This window comes from Copadichromis virginalis, linkage group LG20 (assembly GCF_057382275.1).
Source record: "Copadichromis virginalis isolate Kocher_CV1m ecotype Utaka linkage group LG20, C_Virginalis_male_GT1.1, whole genome shotgun sequence".
Lineage (NCBI taxonomy): Eukaryota > Metazoa > Chordata > Actinopteri > Cichliformes > Cichlidae > Copadichromis > Copadichromis virginalis.
The window spans coordinates 21,256,076-21,276,099 of NC_140637.1; the positions used below are offsets into that span (position 1 = coordinate 21,256,076).

General features: G+C 41.3%; 1 protein-coding gene across 1 annotated transcript; it reads right to left on the reverse strand.

Moving 5' to 3' along the window:
- Positions 1-10,632: 10,632 nt before the first annotated feature.
- Positions 10,633-19,952, reverse strand: LOC146684740 (protein Wnt-7a). The gene is made up of 4 exons (XM_085442730.1): positions 19,612-19,952; positions 18,785-19,011; positions 16,009-16,280; positions 10,633-12,623 (listed from the first exon to the last, which is right to left on the reverse strand). Exons 1-4 carry the CDS (start codon positions 19,680-19,682, stop codon positions 12,141-12,143), a joined length of 1,053 nt encoding a protein of 350 aa, XP_085298856.1. The 5' UTR covers positions 19,683-19,952; the 3' UTR covers positions 10,633-12,140.
- Positions 19,953-20,024: the final 72 nt, after the last annotated feature.

Here is a 20,024-nt window from a genome sequence, read left to right on the forward strand (position 1 = left end):
GAGGTAAAGACTCTACAATAATGCAAAGAAAACAGAGACAACCCCAACAATCATATGAACCCCCTTTGAGTAAGCACTTTGGTTACAATTGGAGTGAAAAACTCCAGCAGAACCAGTCTCAGGACCGGTTGGGGTGATGGGGGGAAGACAGGACAAAGACACACTGTGGAAGAAAGCCTGAGATTAATAATAACTAATGATTCAATAGAGTGGCAGCCCACATTGTGAGTAAACAGGGTGAGTTTAATGTACAGTGTTAAATGTCAGAGCAATTAGGAGTAAATTTCATCTTGCAAACATTAGTAAATCAGTTTGTGTGCTTGATATAAGTATTCCTTCCTTATAATTTATGCCTTGAAGGAGAACATGCTAGAAATATGTATGCAACAAGGTCAGTCCCAAAAACCTGCAAGCTCCACTTACACATACTCTTGTCACTGTGCTCTCTTTGTAAATACCAACATTTTTTTAACAATAAAACCCAGTTTGCACTGGTGCAATAAGTTGCTAAATCAGGCCTTGGGAGTCTGACATTAGAATTTAGCTCAAAGCACTGCTGCGCCTACTAGCTGCAGAGTCCCAGGGCTGCTAGCGCACCTCAGCAGATTCTCTGGAATAACTGTCATGTTCTTGAATGCCTGCACTAATTACCCCACATTTATCTATTTGTGGTCAAAATCACTGGAGGCGTGGCTTCAAACCTGACATCTCCTCAGCTGGTGCAAGGCATTCATCTCAAACTGCTTGGCTCTCATAGCCAACCAACTATGGAATGTATATTGTCCTAAGTGGATTTGAGCAAGGATAATAAATTTTCTTTTGGTGAGCAATAGGAGAGTGGTATAATGATGAAAAGTTGAGGCTTGCCTTGGAAGAAACAATGTCACCCAAGTAATGAGCTGGCTTCAAGTGTTTGTTATTTCAAAAGGCATTTTTCCTCTTCAAGGTGCAATCGTCATACAGTTGTGGACTCTGCTGTGGCATGTTGCAGTGAAAAGAAAATGTGAAGAGGGATTTGTTTTTAGCATTCCCTAAAATAATGTCAGTCAGTGAAGACAACCAGGAGCCAAAAATAGTATAACTGTATCTGATGCCATTAAAGATTGATTGCAAATTAGAAAAATATCACCTTACCTGGTTTAAACTGATGGTTCCCGGTTATTGTGGATCCACGATCATGAATAAGAATACATTTAGCACGGCAATGCAAAACAGCACTGCGCTTTGGACAAAGCATAGGACTTTTCATTTTGACTCTGCAAAGACATCAAAGCAGTATAATTTGTTGTAATGCTCTTTTAAAACTCTTAATCTGTTTGACGCTCTTGCCTGCACTGTTTATTCATGTCCTTAATCTACATTAGGATTAAATTTGATGCATCAAGATGTTCCAGCACACAAGAACAGGCAGGAATCGGTTAACGTGAGGTGCCGTTTTGACTTGCACATCAAACACAGGTATGTAAAAAAAAAAAAAAAAAAAAAAAAAGCAAAGGAAAGGAAAGCATTTCTGTATAACGCTGCTGTTTTTGTGAGTGAGACACAGCTGAACAGTGATAAATATACAAAAGCGTTTATCACGTCTTAATTGGAACCTGTGAGTATAAGTAGCTGCCAAATCCTAGTGTGCCGGTCTTCCCATAAAACTCAACACATGTCGACATACCTAAGCCACCGAGGCTATTTAAAGCACATTGCTGTATAGTTCACTGTGGCCACTTGATTAGTTGATTATAGCGCGAGACACATGTCATATGTGTTTGTATAATCTGACAAGTGTAAAACAACACTAGTTCTTCTTACCATTAGACAGTCTGTTTACCTAAGGCTGAAAGTTATCAGGTGGTGGTGTTGACTGGGTATTTTCTTCTCCTACCAGTAGTAGGAATCAGGAGTTTGATGTTTAATCGCTGTGTTCCTGGGTGTTAATGTAGGAGGATTGACCTTACATCAAGGCAGCCCATTTAGTGGTGTTCTCCTACACATGAAACACGGTTTCCATGTGCAAATAGTTATGCAGGTTGGCACAGAACTCTGACAGAATGTGCTCATCTTTTTTTTTCGTATTTTTTGTTGAATGCATAAATTCAGGAAGCCCAAACATTGGCCGACAGCGCTCGCTAACCAGGACTACTCTCAGAAAACACGTGTCAAATGTAAATATGTGCACTCAGTCAATGCCACTCATCCATGATGTGATGATAGTGCTGTCAGTGTGGCCCTCTTAAATGGAATTACTGTCATAGTTGGCAGGATGACTCTCATCAGGTGATAAAAGAGGTGTTGATACAGAACCATCTGGCAGGCTTCAGAGCTCCAGACAGTTTCTACTCTCACCCAAATCTATCAAACTGCAGACAACATCTGCTCGGGCTGAAGATTAGCCTAGTTAGCAGATATTGTGAGTTTCAAAGCTTGTTTCTTGTGCAGAGCAAAAATATTGATTCTGTTGATACAACTTAGATTAATCATAAACTCACCCAGGATGGGGGGGGGGGGGGGGGGTTTACACTCAACTAAGCCATCTTCAGCTCCTCCTCCGCAGGGTTTTTCCTGCATTTGTTACCCAAGGCTTGTTTTGGAAATGTTTTGATTGATCACCAGGATTTAGGCAGGAATCTCACACAATTTAACACAAATCGCTGTAGTCTTGGAGAATAAACCGGGGATGCTCGATGCCAGTGGCGTTTGGAGTTCTACACAGTCTTAAACAGACTGTAACAGTGTCACTGCTCCATGGTGATGACATATAGATTTGATAGATGTTGATTTACAAAGTTTATTGTCTGTCGTGTATTTTATATCAAAGAAATGCTGGCAGACACGTTTAAATCTAGGTCAGGTTAAAGCCTCGTGAGACCTGTACAGTGCTTTAGACTTCTTTTTCAGATTCATTTAACTGGAAGGACTTTGATTGAAAGGACTGTGGAGCTGATGTTAAAGAGACAGAAATCAGGGGGAGTGATGTGAAGGAAACACGTGTGCTGAAAGTGTGCTGAAACCCAGGCGTCTGCAGTAGGTCATATGCTCAACCCAGTGAGCTATACTGGCATCCATGCTGACGATTTTGGTTCACATACAGACAGACCGCACGAGACTCCATCCATAGATCACCACGGGTCACTGAGGGGTTGGGTGAGTAGAGAACACCTACAGGAGATGATGATGATGATGATGATGGTGCTCTGTAACACCAAATCAAAACATATCAAAACATCAAATAAGGAAGTGTGCTGTGGAAGAATCGAACATGGCGGAGCATTGAGATACTTTATGTTCTGTTTTCTTTTCATTTGCCACCTGCCTCTATATGCTCGTACTAACCGTCAGTGCTTCTTCTGTACATCAGCATTTCTCCAGCGTTTCTCCAGCGTTTCACACACACGCACGCACACACACGCACGCACGCACGCACGCACGCACGCACGCACACACACACACACAAAAGCACGCAAAGACACCTCTTCTGTCTCTCAAATGTGGCCAAAACCCCTGAGGGACCAAAGCCATTTTTCATCTAATTACAGAAAACCTGCATGACTGGCTTTGAGGCAGCTTGTGAAAAGAGGGACGTAGTCTTTTCTTACACTGCACATACATCTAACCTGCAATCTTTAGCAAAGGTTTATTTCACTTTCAGTCACCGGTTCATGTTTGTTGCCACTTCTTTTGGTGGTTGAAATACGTTGACCTCAAATATCACTCACCTTCCCAAACGCTTCTCCTGTATAGAGCCTTAAAGCTAAACAGTTGATCCAGGAATTAACTAATAATCCAGCAAGCAGTTTAACCTAAGCACTTTGTTTTCTATATCTAAAACACCTTGTCTAGTCCCCATCTAAATCCTGCATGTCTTTCAGACTTACTGTTCATGCATGAGTTCACAATAGTGGTATTTTTCCATCATTGAAGCACACAAATATATCATCCTATGACCCAAGAGTGACAACTACAGTCTGCTTCAGAGGGGGACAGTACTAGAAAGGAATTTCCCCCCGGGACAGATCAGAACAGACTCGGTGAACTGACGCTGTCTTTGCGGGTGTGCAGCAAGTCTGCAGCAGCACTGGAAGAGGCAGCTCTGAGGTAATGTTTGTCTGCCTCTCTTGAAGATAAACCTGTCATTTGTGCACTGACAAACCTGACACATCCTTATCTTTTGCTTTTTATTTCTTCTTGGGAAAATGGAACCTAACTTGATGAGATTAGGTTGGTTTCATCTACTGGGTCAAAGAACATGTCCTGGCCGTGGAGCTCATAAAAAACATCTCCTCTTACTTAAATAATGGTAATTTAATAACTTAAATGGACAAAAAATGTGCTTTTATTACATACATTACAACTTAGAACAGCTTGTTCAGATATATGATATGAGACATATTATCCTCTAACGTTAAGACTATCAAAATAGCTTCTGCAATTTTTATGTATAACTCCATCAAGAGCTGCTCTTCTCTGCCTTACGTGTAGCTGTTTTAGCTTGTTTGTTCCCCCGGGTTGTCTGTACATTGCCTTTAATAGTTTTTATGCTTCGCAGCACAACTGAGAAACATTTTATTTGCTGTTCGGACCTGTCTGGACCTCACTGTCCCAGTGGCTGATCATAAATTTACAACTAGCAGCATTCAGCTTTACTGCTGCAGCACAGTGGGTTGACATCATATTATCCTATGTAGCCCATGCCACCAGTGAGGACTCTATTGCAGATGCCACTGAGCCACTGGTGGAGTACACACTAGACAGGTTGCCAGCCAATCACTGGGCCAACACAGAAACACAGACAAACACAACTCTCACATTAATTAAGCATCTAACCAACATGCAGGCTGGAGCAGGCACGGAGGGAATATACAAATTCCACACAGAAAGATCCTGGCCAACCAGCAGGTCTGAACTCAGAGCCACTGCATTACAGTGATATCCTTTCATAATCACTTTAATGTTATCAGTGGGACAGTTTTGCTGTGGTTAGCAGCACTGGTCCTGGGTTTAAGGTCCTAGGCCTTTCTCTCTGGAGTTTGCATGTTCTCTTTTTAGGCCTGCACGTGTTCTCTCACAGTCCAAAGACATGCTTTTTAATGGTGATTGCTGAACTGGTGAATAGTTGTCTGTCCTTAATTGTGATCCTGCAGTAGACTGGCGATCTATGCAGGTTGTACCTGATTTCTTTGCTCTATGACATCCCTGTGAATCTCTTTTTCAGATCATTGTTTTAGTTTTACAAAATAGAGCCTTAAGGTTTTGTGTCATACTGCATAGAATAGCTTTATATCACTAAATTAAACTGTTGAAGCAAAATGAATAAATAAAAAATAAATAAATGTCTGGTGACTATTACATTTAAATTCATCAGCTTACTGCTCCAATAAGGTCCATAATATGGGAGGGGCTTTGAAGCAGCTGCTAGTTAGTTTGCCATCTAAAAAAGTGGTGTTGTCAGTGTTTACTGCTTGTTTTTGCTGCCCCCAAGTGCCTAATAAAATCTGTTATTGTGGTCCATTTTGGCATTTAGCCATTACTTCATGGCAGTTTTAACTCTTCAGTTTAAAAAGCAAGAAATTTTAAATAATAATAATAAGATACAAATATTACAAATAAAGTAATTTTGACCCTGTATAATAGGTTAAGTTTTTGTGTTGTTGTTGTACATGTAAACATCATATGACACCAATTAACATTTTTTCTGTTGACTCTCATCTTGAATTTTCAAAATGATCAAAGAAAACTTGTGCACTTTTCTTTTTCAGCACCTCCTAAGATCAGCCTGCATTTCACATCATTTTTAAATAACAACATTTTTCCAAATGCATCCTGATTCTCAGAGTCTGCTCTGGATCTGGAGAGAAAACATCATCTCAAGCACCATGAAGGACTACTTCCACCGCTTTGTTCAGACGTCTCACTTTGTCACCAGACACCTAGCCTTTTGAAAAGCAGTGATTTATGATGGAACTGATCGCTGCGGCATCTGTGCCAGCTGACAATGCTTTTGTTCCCTCTTCAGGAGTCACAAGTGACATCAGATCATAGTCCAGATCCTGCTTTTATTCTTCCCCTTGTGGCAACTGTAGGAGATTTTAAAAAAAGGAGGAGACTCTACACAGAGCAGTTCTATCTCTGCATGTCCTACTAATATCAATGTCAGTGCATGACAAGGTCGTTTCTTTGCCTGCAAAAGAGCAAAAAGTCTAAAGACTTCCTGCCAAGAACCCTTCAGGGTGTCATTGTCTAGCACAGTATCATGACTCACTGTCCATCAGGCTTTCATTCGGGATTTAACTAGGCCAGGAGGAGACACTCGCTAATGAATGAAGCATCCAAGAAATGCCATTTGTACTGCTTGACCTCAGTACTGCAACAACAACAAGACCTAATATAACATTACAATAACCATAAATCAATGCACTGCAGGTATAAAGCCTCTTTAAAGTCATTAAAGGAGGGTGAAAGTGAGATTCGCTCCCCTTCGTTGCTCTCTTTATCCCCTGTCCCTTTTGTTCTATTCTTTATCTCATTACCATCACTGAAGCTGACCTCGGAGCATCCATCCCTGCCCTGCAGACAAACCTCTAACCCTGCGCTGAACTGTAGGATCATCCACCACTGTCACTGAGAAACCTCCACAACTCTGGGGTCATTTGGTTCACATTACCCCCGTTTTTCAATGAAAATTTTGGATTTGGACTGTAATCATGAATGTCCCGGCATTGTAATGGAAAATGTGATGAATGAACAAACTGACCTGAGATACCACCTGTCAGACATCAGGCCTTTACCTTGTTTACAGCCAACACTGGCTATTATTTACAGGGAGCCACACAGACATAAAACTCTCATACAAGTGGTTATTACAGTTCATGGCACTGTGTGCACAGTTAACCACATGCTATGGCCAGCTAGGGTCCTGTAGACACAGAGGTGGGACTCGAAAGGTTGGAGCAATGTTGAAAAATACCTTTCAAAGACTTCTCTGGAGCATGCATGTCAATCCAGCGGCGGGTAATGAAATAAAGATAACATGATTGAAAGGGTCTGTGGCACTGACTTCAAAACACTTTTGTCACCAGCATTGAGGGATACATATCAAAAGAAGTACTTTCAGGTATCTCTTTACCTCTTTTGGGTTGAAGGTGAGGGAGTTTCCATTTCTTGGCAAAGCATGAGTGGAGAGAGGGAGAAGATTAATGATATAATAGCTCTGACCACACGGTTTAGTTATTTAAACTGGCAGCATCAGCTCAAATTGTTTCATGGCTTTCTGCAATGATACATTTAGGAGCGTGTCTGGACAGGTTGCAATATGCTAGAGGAGAGAATTCATTGCAACTCTCTCTGAACTCAGCCAAGAGAGAGGAGCTTGGAAGCTATGACACCATTGCTAAAGTACACGCAGGATGTTTACGTCCCAGCAGCTTGTTTGCACACCTTTCTTTTCTTGTGACAGAAATTTTGAATTGAAATGTCAGGATCTAATTAAATGATTGCCTCGCTCCGTTACAAATTGATTTAAAAGCCGAGGCGAGCACTTTTAAGGACAAATGTTTCCTCAGATGTGACTACAGGTGAGCTGCACTGTGAAACCAAGAAGAGAGAATTCAGTCAAAGTGAGGAGATAGCGTCTTCTCTTTGGAAGGGCAAAGAAAGGCTGTCAGGTGCTACCAGACTGGCTGACTGTCATGACGCTGGATGATGATCCGTGATATTTCCTAAGCGTCTCTGAGTCTTACGGGGTTGTAGTGAGTTTGGTGTTTTTGTTCAAAACAACCCAGGTCAGGATGCTTGAGACGTGGGAGGATTACTGTAAGCTCAGCTCAGGTGATGTCTTCTGTTGGGGGGGGCAGGCATGAGGGTCCTCTATAGCCCTGTTCCAAACCACTCCAAAACCAGGGGAAAAGTATCATATGGGGTTCTCAGATCATTTGGAGACACACCATTACACACCTTCAAAGACAGCTTTTGACATACTCCCTCAAAATTCTTATTACCCCGCGTCTCAGATGCACTTCTGTTCCATGATTAAATATTTCAAAAGCTTTGAAGGGCAGGTTAAGCGGGCTGGTATGTTCATTCATATCATTGTAAATGGGTGTCTCAAAATCCCCCAGGAGAGCTTAACCAGCCTGTATTCTTACCTTAATGCCACCGACAATACCCTGAAGCTATTTGAACACTGTGTTTACTTGTACAATCAGATAGACCATGGGAAGTCAGATAGACCCTGCGAGGGCCAGGATCTCTCTTGTGGGGAGTGGATTGTCGGCTATCTCGAGCTTCCATCTCAGAGTCTCAAACAGAGTTAAGAGAGTGCACGAGTGAGCTCGGCAACCATGCAGTATCTCTGGAATCACATAAAGACAACCTTGTGCTCTGCAATTTAGTGTGCAGCGCTCAGGTGCTTGTGCATGTCTCAACCAGAGGAAAAACAAAAGTATGACTGACATAATCATGTGTCAGAAGATTTATGGTCAGAGAGAGCAGAGGGGAGAGAAAAACTGGGAAGCGCATTTTCTTTCCCCACCTCCTCCTCCACCTTCAAATTATTGTCTTTAGTGCCGTCCACTTGTTTGAGTGAAATGTTGGAAACTGTTGAAACAGAATTGACTCTCTGAGCCGCGAGTTAATGAAAGCCTTGATTGAACCGCTCTTTATCTGTGAAATTGAATAATTTCCTTATTCATTGGTGGTATATTTTCACTAGTCATGCATCTTCTTTGTTTAGTGCGTAACCTGCTACAGACACGAAGACATACAGACAATCTAATCACTTTGTAAGCTGTGGGTTTGGGTTCATTATGCGAATTGGAGCAAAATCCTCAATTCAAGCGCCAGTTTCAACACATTTCTGTATCATCAAACAGATTTAAATTTTAGCCATAAATCTGATCACTGCTGTAGTCAAGCTTGATCTAATGATAAAACATAGAGCAGGATGGGTCTTGCTTAGATATATTTTAAAGGCTCGTTGCTGGCTTTGACGCTAATTGCTGGCTGGAGCTCAGTGCCGTGCTGCCCTGATCTATCGGGTCATGGGAGCAGATAGGGAAGCTGTGGCAGACCGCCAGCAATAACAAAGGGAGTGAGCCAGACTACTAACCATAAATCTGCAGCTACCACCAATTTCCAGCTCCCGCAGGTGATGGGTGAGCGTGTGTGTTTGTGTGTCTATGTGTGCGTGTTTATAAACAAAACTCCAAAGGGTAACACTACCCCACTTCAGAGCAACATGGATATTACACCTCTGAATATCTTGGCATGGGCCCGGTCCTGTTTATGGAGAAACACGGCTAAGAGTATAATTAGCAATTCAGTGATCCTGCAGGGTGTCTGACTTATCAAAGAAGGTGGTATTTTGTTCTTGTGACTCAACGAGTCTGAAGTGACTGTGGCCTCTGTGTGGTGGGGTTTTGCACCTGACTGGAAAACACTGCAGGTGGATTACCTGGAACAGTAGCTAAACTACACTGTTTGTTTTTAAAAAGGCGTGTTTTGATGTAAATAATAGCATCAAAGGCTTCACGGTGTAAATCTTCAAAATCCGCATTAGCAGAACCAAAGGGCACCTTGTAACTTTAGAGCGCCACATTCAAAGTATCCACACAAAGCTGGGATTTTTGCCCCTGTCATTCATGTTCGATCGCTCCAAGTGAAAGTAAATGGGGGACGCGTATAAAAAGGTCTCGGAGACGCAACTGTTTTGTTCCTGAGATAGTGGGATGTGCGTCTTGCACACAAAACCCCTAGTTTAGTTTTAACCAGAGCCTTCTGAGCAGCTGCCTTTTCTTATGCGTGAGTCTTTTGTATCAATATTATGAAAGCTGAAAGCCTTTGTCAGACAGAGACAAGCCCCTGTTATTATCCCTTCACGCCCTTTTCCCTTTATTCTAGGTAGATTATCACTGGCTATGACACATGATATGGCTAATCTACTGTAAATTAAACCTGAATTCTCATGTGTCTCCGTTTTTTTTTTTTCACAAAGGAGGTAGGGGAAAGAAAAAAAAGTTTTTTCACAGAGAACATGCCCATTTGGACAGTCTCTAATTTACAGCACCGCTGAAAATTTTGTCAGTCAGTCCTTGGAGGGTACTGGGAGCAGGTTTTCCATCAACACCTTCGGGGCCACCTCCTCACTCCACTTCCAGGCCAATAAGAGTGGAATCTGGAACGACTGTGGGCTTTTGCATCGTTAACATTTCCCTGACACGCTGGCCGGCCTCTCTTGGAGACTACCCTGCATTTTCTCTGCAGCGCTGGAGTTGTTGTAGCAACTGGTGGTCCAGAAGTGAATGAAGCAGATGTGCGAGTCATCTATCACCTGACAGCTCCCACTCCCCCGACTGAGCAAGTCATCACTGTGACAGTCCGCCCAAGCAGTCTCATCAATTACCCCTGTACCCTACCATTAGCGGACAAACACTTTTCTTCTGAGGCACATTCAGCTCCTTCCCAGTGTGCGAGATGGGCCCTCAATTGAGCCTGAATAACTTTCCCCTCTCAAAGAACATCTCTGTTTCTGCTGAGCATCGCACACATTGTGCTAATCCTTGATTTATCGCCATGGTAACTGCGTGATATTAACAAACATATTTATTTTGTGATAATTATGTCAAACTGTTATGTTTATCTGGATGAAGTAAAAGCACTACCAGTTAAGGGATTCTTTTTTTTATGAGCAATTAAAGTAATTAGAGCCATAAATGTTCAACGGCTTCACTGCATCACTTTTTATGGCAACAATATGACAGCTAGGCTTCCTTTTCTTTAATTTACAGTTACTGATAAATTCACTAAGACATGCTGATTCATTCTGAGACATATCACAACTGTTCAAGTGTGTTTTATCCACATAAAGCTATTTCAGAACATTTCTTTATGGCATAATCGATAAAAAACCGATGTGTGAACAAGAAATAAGGGAACTCGTGTCTTGTAAGTGTTATTCTTTTCCTGTATTCCATCAGTAGTAGTCATGAAATGCAGTAAACACAGACATTTGAACACTTATAAACAGTCTCTATCTCTTACAATATACAACTATGGCAGCGACAACAGGGGCCAACTTACATATATCAGCTTCTTTTTTTCACGGGGGTATTAAAACAGACGTCGGGGTCAGAATGCGACCTTGAATATGCAAAATATATAAATAAAACATTCATATAAAAATAGGCTTTTACAAAATATACTCTATTAACCAATGCTTACCAAACATGGAAAGTGTGCCTGTGGTTTTTGTTTGTTTGTTTGTTTTTGATCAATGATTCCAGTTAAGCAAAATCAGCTTGAAGTGAGGTGGAGGTGCCGCTGAAGACGGTCAGTACATCATACAAGTGCAGCCTTCTACCTCACGTTTCTAGACTAGCAGCAAACAGAGGGAAGACGAACTCATGAGAAGGTCAGAAGGTCAATTTGAGCAGCCTACAGCATTTTCATCTGGAACAACATTAGTCTACAGCAATACAGATTATTCCAGACAGATTCAATTCCAGTGTCTTAACCATGAACAAGGTTGGATTTCTTTAATAAACTCATGACATTTAGTTTTTGTTTTTTGTGTCCATATCGGACAAAATCAGTAGTTCTTTATAGAATAAATTAATATTAATTACTTTTCATTCTCTAAATACAAGTATGTTAAATATTCCAAATTGCTGCTTAATTTCATCTGTGCACAGGTGGCATTGGAACGACGGCAGTGTGTGCTGCCTGGCATAACGCCCACCATAATTTATCTGCATTGGCAAAGTCCAAGCAGTCAGCATGTCGGTACACGTCCATGTAGCTTAAAGTCTTGACATTTAATTTTAGAGACTCCCTTTGTGGTCACCCACTCGCATATGTCGGGCTACATTTTTTTTCCCCTTTAACAGTGGTTGTCACAATGCTTTGCCACTACATCCCAACGAGCAGTCCAAGAAGAGGGGTGAAGAGCTTTTGTGCAAAAGAATCATGGTGCCTCATTTTTAGCTTACTGTATATGCAGTACAGTAGTTCCTCATGATGTGTGTAAAGACTGTAAAAGCAGCCTCTTTTTTTCTTGTAAAGGTTGTCCGTTAAAACACAAAAAACAAGACCGCTCACATGCATACATCTCACACACGCACGCACAGACTCACACACACACCATCCAATAAATATTCTCATTTGCATGTGTACACCTCTGTCCTCTCGCTGCATGTGTTGCATTTCACATAGCAGCACCACAGGAACTTGCAGTTGCACTGCCAGACCCGGGAGTACTGGTGTGTGTTGTATCCCCGACCGCAGCACATCAAGTCGCAGCCGCTGATGTGTTGCATCATTGTCTTGTTACACACCCTTCCCTGTGTCCCCAGGCTCCCCGTGACGGGGTCCGCCTCACAGTAGTTAGGAGACTTGTCTATGTACACCAGCTCTGTATCCGTGGGCTTTCGGTAAGAGTACGGCTTCTTGATCTTGAGGAATTTAGGGCGCTTGTTGCGGCTGGCTTTGACTGGTTCCACGTGTACGGCGTGGGCATATTTCTCCTTAAGAATGTAGCCGAGCTCGCGGAACTTGGGAAGTGTAGTCCAGCAGGTTTTGGTTGTGCAGGAGCCCGAGACACCATGACACTTGCATTCCAGTCGCATGTTCTTCTCCAGCACCTAGACACAGAAAAGCAGCTTAGTAAGGTAGTAAACACACTCCAGTGATGACTATTTTACAATCAGTTCCTGTACTATAATGATGACTTCACTGGTCATATTAAAATCAATCAGAATTTGTGTGTAATTAAAATTGAAACTACACAGCAAATTCAAAAGTGTTAAATGTTTTGGTGTTAATAGTCTTCTTGCAAAAGTAGAGTTAATTTTACTCTAAGCAGAGTCACATTCTTTTAATGTAACTCTGAGGTGTAAAATGATAGTAGTTAAAATCGAGTGTTAAAAATGAGTGTTTCTCTGTCAAATCTGGAGGTGTTACAATGGAAACATTAACTCTTGACCTCTTAACTCTGAACTCCTACAGGGGCTATGACACCAATAGAGTAAATTCACAGACTCCGCCCCCAGCACGGCTCCAATCGAAGCTGAAGTGAAGCCGTTTCAGAACATTTTGCTCTACATATTTGAGTTGTTTGCCATGCTTGGTAAGTCATTTTTTCAAAGATTGTTTCAATTATTATTATTAGCTTTTACTTCTGTGGCTCTTTGGAGTTGAGACAAAGCTGTGTGAAAGGCATTAGCCATGTTGCTCGCTGATAGCATAATATTCTGTTTTAGCTAGCTGAAAGGTATTGTTTGCGGGCAAATACCACAGCCTTGAAAAAAGCTTGCATGTGAATTTTCAGTCAAACCTTTGGTCAAATACACCTAAAACAATGTCTAGAATGTGAAATGTTGGTATAATGGTGCTACTTGAAGCCTGAAAATGATCGCCCATAAAAAAAAAAAAGAGCGAACAGCAGTAGCTGACGTCCTGACTGGGTTCTACGTTAGCATAGATCCCTCCAGAGTTTTGTGCACACGGTTTAGGTAAAAATTAAAAAGGTTGAGGTTTTACATTTAGTTCAGTATTACCTGTTGCCTGTGTCTTTGTCTTTTGGGAAAATACTTTACACAAGTAATGGCTCAAAGAGGATTCCTTTTTTTTTTTTTTTTTTTTTTTTACTGTGCTGCAATTGTTTACTGGATTATTTGTGCCATTAATTAGTGTCAACTAATTTTTATTCAATCTCCGCACAGGATATGCTTGTGAAGATGGAATATGGGGGAGAGCAGAAGTGCATTGAAGTTCCACAAAGGGATGAATGAAGGACATGCATATTGTATTGAAGAAATAAGTGATGAGAATGCTGTTATTTGCATTTACCATATCAGACCTTTTGATAAACAACATTCTAATGAAAGTGAGAACATGTACACTGTTACATCTTTCAGAAAATGTTTTGAAATTGTGGTGCACAGTTCAGAATAAATGTTTTTCAAAAACCATTGCATCTTTTTAGTAAATGTTTATTTCCAAAAGAAATTTCTAGAAGTTCAGAACAGTAAAATTCCCGCTTTTTAGAATGAATTAGAAGATAACTCTTACGTAGTTAAACTAAAATACTCTTTGAGAGTTAATATATAAACTCTTAACACCAAGTGTTAAATTATCAACTCCAGACAGATTTGGTGTTTAACACTAAATCAGAGTTAACGTACCAACTCTCCAAAAAGTTAAATTAACACTCTCTGGTGTGGACCCATATAGACACTTTAATAGTGTTGAAATCAAATCCGACAGTGTTAATTTGGACATGCTGGATTTGCTGTGTATGCTTGCATATCCTTACATAAAACTGTTTCAATCCATACTTCAACTTCAGCGAAAAACGTGCAGCTTATTAAACAATGTGACTGACAAATACAGTACGGCTAGGGATTAAATACAGCCCCACCACATAACAGTGTGGTACCATATACACAGAAGCCAAAATAATGTATCAGATTTCAGGCTCTGTGTGTGTAGTTACCACACACACCACACAAATGTCAAGAGCGACTCAACAAGGCGCCGAGTGACTGGGATTACGACTAAAGCCTCAACTGATGACAATAAGAAGTGCCATTGACTAAACTACAGTTTTCTTTAGCAACAAGGTCAATTGCAGTTTCCGTTTTTTTCTGAAATGCTAGGTGTTTGGTATGCGATACAGTCTCCTAAAGCCATTCGTGAGAAATTTACGTGTCTGTGTTCTTGACAAGTAAACTGTAAGGAGTAAAAACCCAAATACAGACGTGTGAACAAGGACCAAAAAGAACAAGTTTTCCCTGAGCAAACCACTTCATAAAAACATTGGCTTCACTCCCTAATCCATCACTTGTCCTGTGACCAACACTTGTGACAGCCATTGTGTGGACGTCTTCGACCAGGGAGCTGTGAACGCTGCTCCTGCTCAGTGTCACTGCTTTTGATTAGCATAAGTAAAGGAAAACAGAGAGTCTATTTATTTGCAGAAAGAATAGGAAATAAGTGAGACGGCTCAAAGTTTGAATCCACGAGTAGTCCTTTTCGTTGGGAGGCAGTTTAGCTGTCCAGAAAAGCCAATCTGAATTCACCGCCCTGAAATGGGTGCAGAAAATTATCTGCTTGGTACTATTGTGTTAGGAGGCTTTTCAGCCTCTGCGTTCAATGTGTCGGTTGTGGGAATCAGGCTCTTTTGGCAGAGTCAGAGAGGGAGAGAGGATATGGGTTAACTTGGGCAAAGCCTTAGCTGTTGGACACATTATTCCACTCAGTTTCCAACTTCTAGACCTACTGGAGTCTCTTTGTCATTCTGCAGCGTTATGCAACCATCCACACAAAAACACAGGCACAGAAAAAAGATTAAAATTAACATCTAATTAAAACTAACTCTAACAAAAACTGTCTAAAATCTAGTTTTCAATATAATATTGTTGGCTTCTATTATGTTTTCATGTTGTGATCATTTATGTTTTGCTTAATTTGTTTGCTTGGGGTTGTTTTTGCATTTTATTGTGAATAAAAATATAATAAACTCTGAGAATTGACGTAAGCAGTGAATTTAACCTGTGCATTAGAAAGTACGCCTCCATAGAAGCAAATATTACCCAATGACAAGCAGCCCCAATCGCTAAACTGTAAACAGCCCCGAGCTGCATGTGCATGCACATTGCACCTGATGTGTGTTTGTGCGAACAGAGAAATTGTGGGTGGGGATTGTCATAAAGGTAACTGTATACTGTCCCAGTGGTGCAAAACATGAGGGGGACTGGGCTAATGCCTTTTTGTACTGTGTCAATCTGTTTTCAGTTCAGAGATCTGGGCTGTAATCAAACCCTGCCACTTAGACAGCTAAAAGCAATCTTTTATTCCACTCCTTGTTTAAGCTTGGTCCCACTGCTCAGTGCTTTGACTCACTCCTATCAAAGCATTACCAGCTTTAGACTACTTAAGATGAATTCACCATTATATTTAAGTATGGAAAAAAGGATGTGGAGATCGGAGCAGGACTTTTTCAAAGTCCTCTTGCTAATTACCTACCTTGCGTCCCACCTCGTTATTATGGAGGTTCATGAGTGTCCTTGCATTCTGTTTGACCTCCCGTGCGTCAATAAATACTTTGGAGAAGCCTAAGCCGTAGCTGATATCTGCTGAGCAGCCTCCCCACTTCCATCCTTGGTCTTTACTGTAGAAACCCTGCTTCTCCTTGTCACAGCTACAGTCACTCAGGTTACCCTGTGTACAGGCGGCTGTGATTGCATGGGCCACCCCTGCTGCGATGATGGCGTAGGTGAATGCAGCCTCTCTACTGCCTAGGGGAGCGGGGAAAAAAAGGTGATGAATACTATGATAATGATGTGTAATAATAAAATGTAGGCACACATTTAGATTTAATTAAGAGGGGAAGATTATAGTGTTTCTCCTTTACTATAAAAGAAATACCACAGAATGTAAGAGGTTATTTAAATAGGAAAAAGAGGTCAATTATTAACAATATGTGTGCTTACATTACAGTCTTACTAACATATCGCTCAAGGGCTACAGTGTTTCGAAACCTGACCCGGAAACTGTCGTGCCCGTGAACCAAAATGTCTGCAGGCGTACCGTCAACAAAGCCGTATGAATAAGAGAGTTGTCGGCAAGGAAGGGCTATTGATCCACTTAGAAGCTGTCACATTCTGTGTAAACTCATAAGGCAGTCACATCAGAATCTTCATTCTGCCGTTATCTAGTTCCAGGCCCAGCTGACAAATCATTTACACACGCGAAAATATCGACAAATAACTAAAGGTTAATCTGAAACGGCTCAGACAGGAGTCAAAAGACAGAACCTGAAGCAAAGCTCCCAAGTCGAACGAGCTGAGAGACAGTCTAATATCGCTTTTAAATGTCTTATTTGAAACCTCAAGTGTAATGTAAACAAAGCAATTCAATGTTGAAATGTTCCCAATATGTATGTTAGCATTCTCAAACAAAATCAGCAAGTATGATGTTTTAGTTTCAGATCTATGATTCATTATAATGCAAACAGGAAACCCCTAAGTGTATCATCCATCATATCTATGTGTAAATAAACTCTTCTTGTTACTATTTGCTCATAACAAACATCATACCTTCTTTATGCTTCCTCCAGCCACCAAGTTCACTACGTAAAGCTGCCGTGTTTTTGATAAACAACTTGGATGTGAGCCCTTGCCATTGAAAAAAAAAAACTCATATTGAGGCATCAATTATTTGGACGTTTTTATAGACTTGATGGGCTCAGAGCCAAAAAAAAAGGTGTGTCGGGGTAGTCAGTTCTGGGTGCACCGTTGTTAATTTTTCCCCTCCACTTCTGAGTGCATGGGTTTACCACAAGAGATGGTATGAATACTTCATAACCTTGTAATGACAGAAGGAAGATCTTTAAAAGAAAGTAGAAAAAAAATCAAAAACCTGTACGTGTTGAACTAGGAGTGCCAGTTTACTCACACTTCAGCCTCTCACTATGCAGTCTCTTTGTATGTTCCTCATCTCAGACTAGTGCAACTACAAAGTTCAAGTGCAAACATAGCCGAGGTCTAAACTGTCTCAAATCTAGTGCACGTTGCGTCAACATTGTGTCAGTCACCCTGCTCATTCATTTCCAATTGTTGCTTCCAGAACAATAGCAAGCTACACAGCTCCACTCAGCCCAGGGATCAACAATGGTTTTCATTTACAACCATTCATCTTCTAAGCTAAATCTGATCAGTGAAACCAATCTATTTGGTACGGCTGTCCAAGCAATAGAGTTAAACTCCTCTTTTGGACACACAGACCAAAACTCTGGATTGGCTAAAAGCGCTCATTCAAAAGGGGACAGACTGTCAAGTGCATTGTTTTCATTTTAGAAGCATGAAGAGATAAACTTTTCTTTCCAAAGCAGCAGCCTCCAACAGCTGGCCCAAGCTACTAACCATTGTGCATAGGGCTATTTGTGATTTTTAAATTTTATTATCTTTAGCTGGGGATGGAACAAAAACATATTTCATGTTTTTTAATGCTAGGTAAAAAGTTTGACAAAGCCACCTCTGTTGTTCTAAGCCTTCCACTACCTGTAGCCATAAAGGCATCATAAGATAAAATGCCTTTAGTCTTGAGCAAACACTTTCCTTTCCACTATCTAATAATCTTTAATCCATTTTAGCAAACAAGCCACAAAACTTCAAAGATAATTGAGCATCCCCTGGAGGGAGTTCATCCCTCTTTACAGGAAACTTTATTCCAGCTGCAGGAACTCGATTTGGATTTATTTGTTTCTCTTATTTAGTACTTTCATGTCTTGCTTTCCTCTTGGCTATTCCTCACTGTAACTTATACCCGTGGTAAGACCGACATCCTTACAGTGAGAGCCACCCATCACTAGAAGGATAAAGACCAGTGGAAATGTGCCTCTAGAGACTCTAGGGGCTGAAAAGAAAAGCTGCCAACAGTGGCAAGAGTTTTGTTACCATGCTGGACTCAGATACCTCGGAGAGCCCTACTCATTGAAACGTGGGGCGCAAGACTAACCCAGATGTGAATGACTCCTGATAGTATAAATCCAACAATGTATTAATGAAAAACAGATGATTTTTCATATTTATGATGTGCAGGTGCTTGACTGGTGACAGTGAACACACACACACATATGTGATGCATGTCAATTTTTGGAGGTAAATCATAAAAAGAGCCAAATACAAAGGCTGTTTTACGCACAATGCGCAAAGGTGGTTAATACACTGTGTTTGCTGTTGGGAGGAAAACTAAAGTTTCAGAGAGAAGGCTAAGCAAACGTTAACAGACAGCAACATACCCACTTTCAACTCTTTTCCGAAGACAGTCCTTTCTCCAAGCGCAGAGCAGTTCCAGCGCCCGTTTTTGAACTGAAACTGACACTCGTTGATGCCCATTTGGGCTCCCTCTCCGATGACGATAATGGCATCGGGGCGACTCTGGCAGATAATCCGTTGTCTTGGGGCCAAACCCGGGATCTTGTTACAGATTATACTCGCACCTAGGGCCACCACCGATGAGAAACCACTGTAAACGGAAGATGGATATGACTGAGAAAGCAGCCATCAGCTTCTTAGCTTTGTTAGCTTAATTTTATTTTACATAACAGTCTAAAAACAGATGCACCCCGAGTTCCTGTTTGGTGTTATAAATTGGTGTAATACTCCAAGCATTTAACACGTCCGTGTGGATTAAATATGCTTTTACTATGTAATTCCAAATCAAGAGGAGATGGAATCAACATAATTGTTTGTTTTTCTTTACAATAGATTCTATCATATGTGCGAGCTCAGGTGCACCGCAAGAGTATTTCTGAAACTTACCTACAGTAGCCTACAGTTTCATATCATTTGAACTATTATGAATGTATGCGTTTTATGATCATTAAGGCATAATAAAGAAAGCGTGATTCACTTATAAGAGCAACTGCCATGTAAGTCCACGCTCCTCGCTGGCTTTATTTATTCAACTGCGTGCTTCTACCTGCTTTTGAGGAAATACGGGGCTCAGGAGTGGTTTCTGAAGGACCGACAGCATTTAAAAATCCGCCAGTCCTCAGCTTTTAAAGTCTTTTGTGTTGTGACTGACTTACGGCAACTGATGAGAACTCAAATGAACGCTGCTCACCCGATTTTCAAGTAAACAATTCCCAGGCAAAGTAAAACTCTTAAAATCCAGCGTCGTGTTCTCCGACTCATTTCGGCCCAGCTCTCAGTTTCATGCAACGATTCGTGGAGCTGATTAATCACTCGGTTCCCTTACGCTCCGGTCGATCACGACTCAGGTAACTCCAGAGGAAGTCCAAAGTCACGAAAAGCATAAAAAAGAGCAGCAGATGTTTCGGTACTTTTATAAATCACCGACTAGGGTATCATCCAAAAATCCCATTACGTGGCCCCTATCGCCGGGCCCTCTTGTCATTGCGAGGGTGTCACAGGTAACTCTTGGGGTGAGCAAGTGCGATTATCTCTGTCTCACAGTTCCTCTACTACCCGCAGGTCTTGGATATTTATCTGCTTCATCTATCTGGGGCGTGTTCA

Bases quoted from the DNA above. Each gene is read 5' to 3' on its own strand.
- LOC146684740 (XM_085442730.1), bottom strand. From the start codon at position 19,682: ATGAGTCGGAGAACACGACGCTGGATTTTAAGAGTTTTACTTTGCCTG. The intron at 19,012-19,611 runs GTGAGCAGCGTT...TTCCGTTTACAG, and splicing joins ATTGTTTACTTGAAAATCGG to TGGTTTCTCATCGGTGGTGG. The intron at 16,281-18,784 runs GTATGTTGCTGT...CCGCTCCCCTAG, and splicing joins CGGAAAAGAGTTGAAAGTGG to GCAGTAGAGAGGCTGCATTC.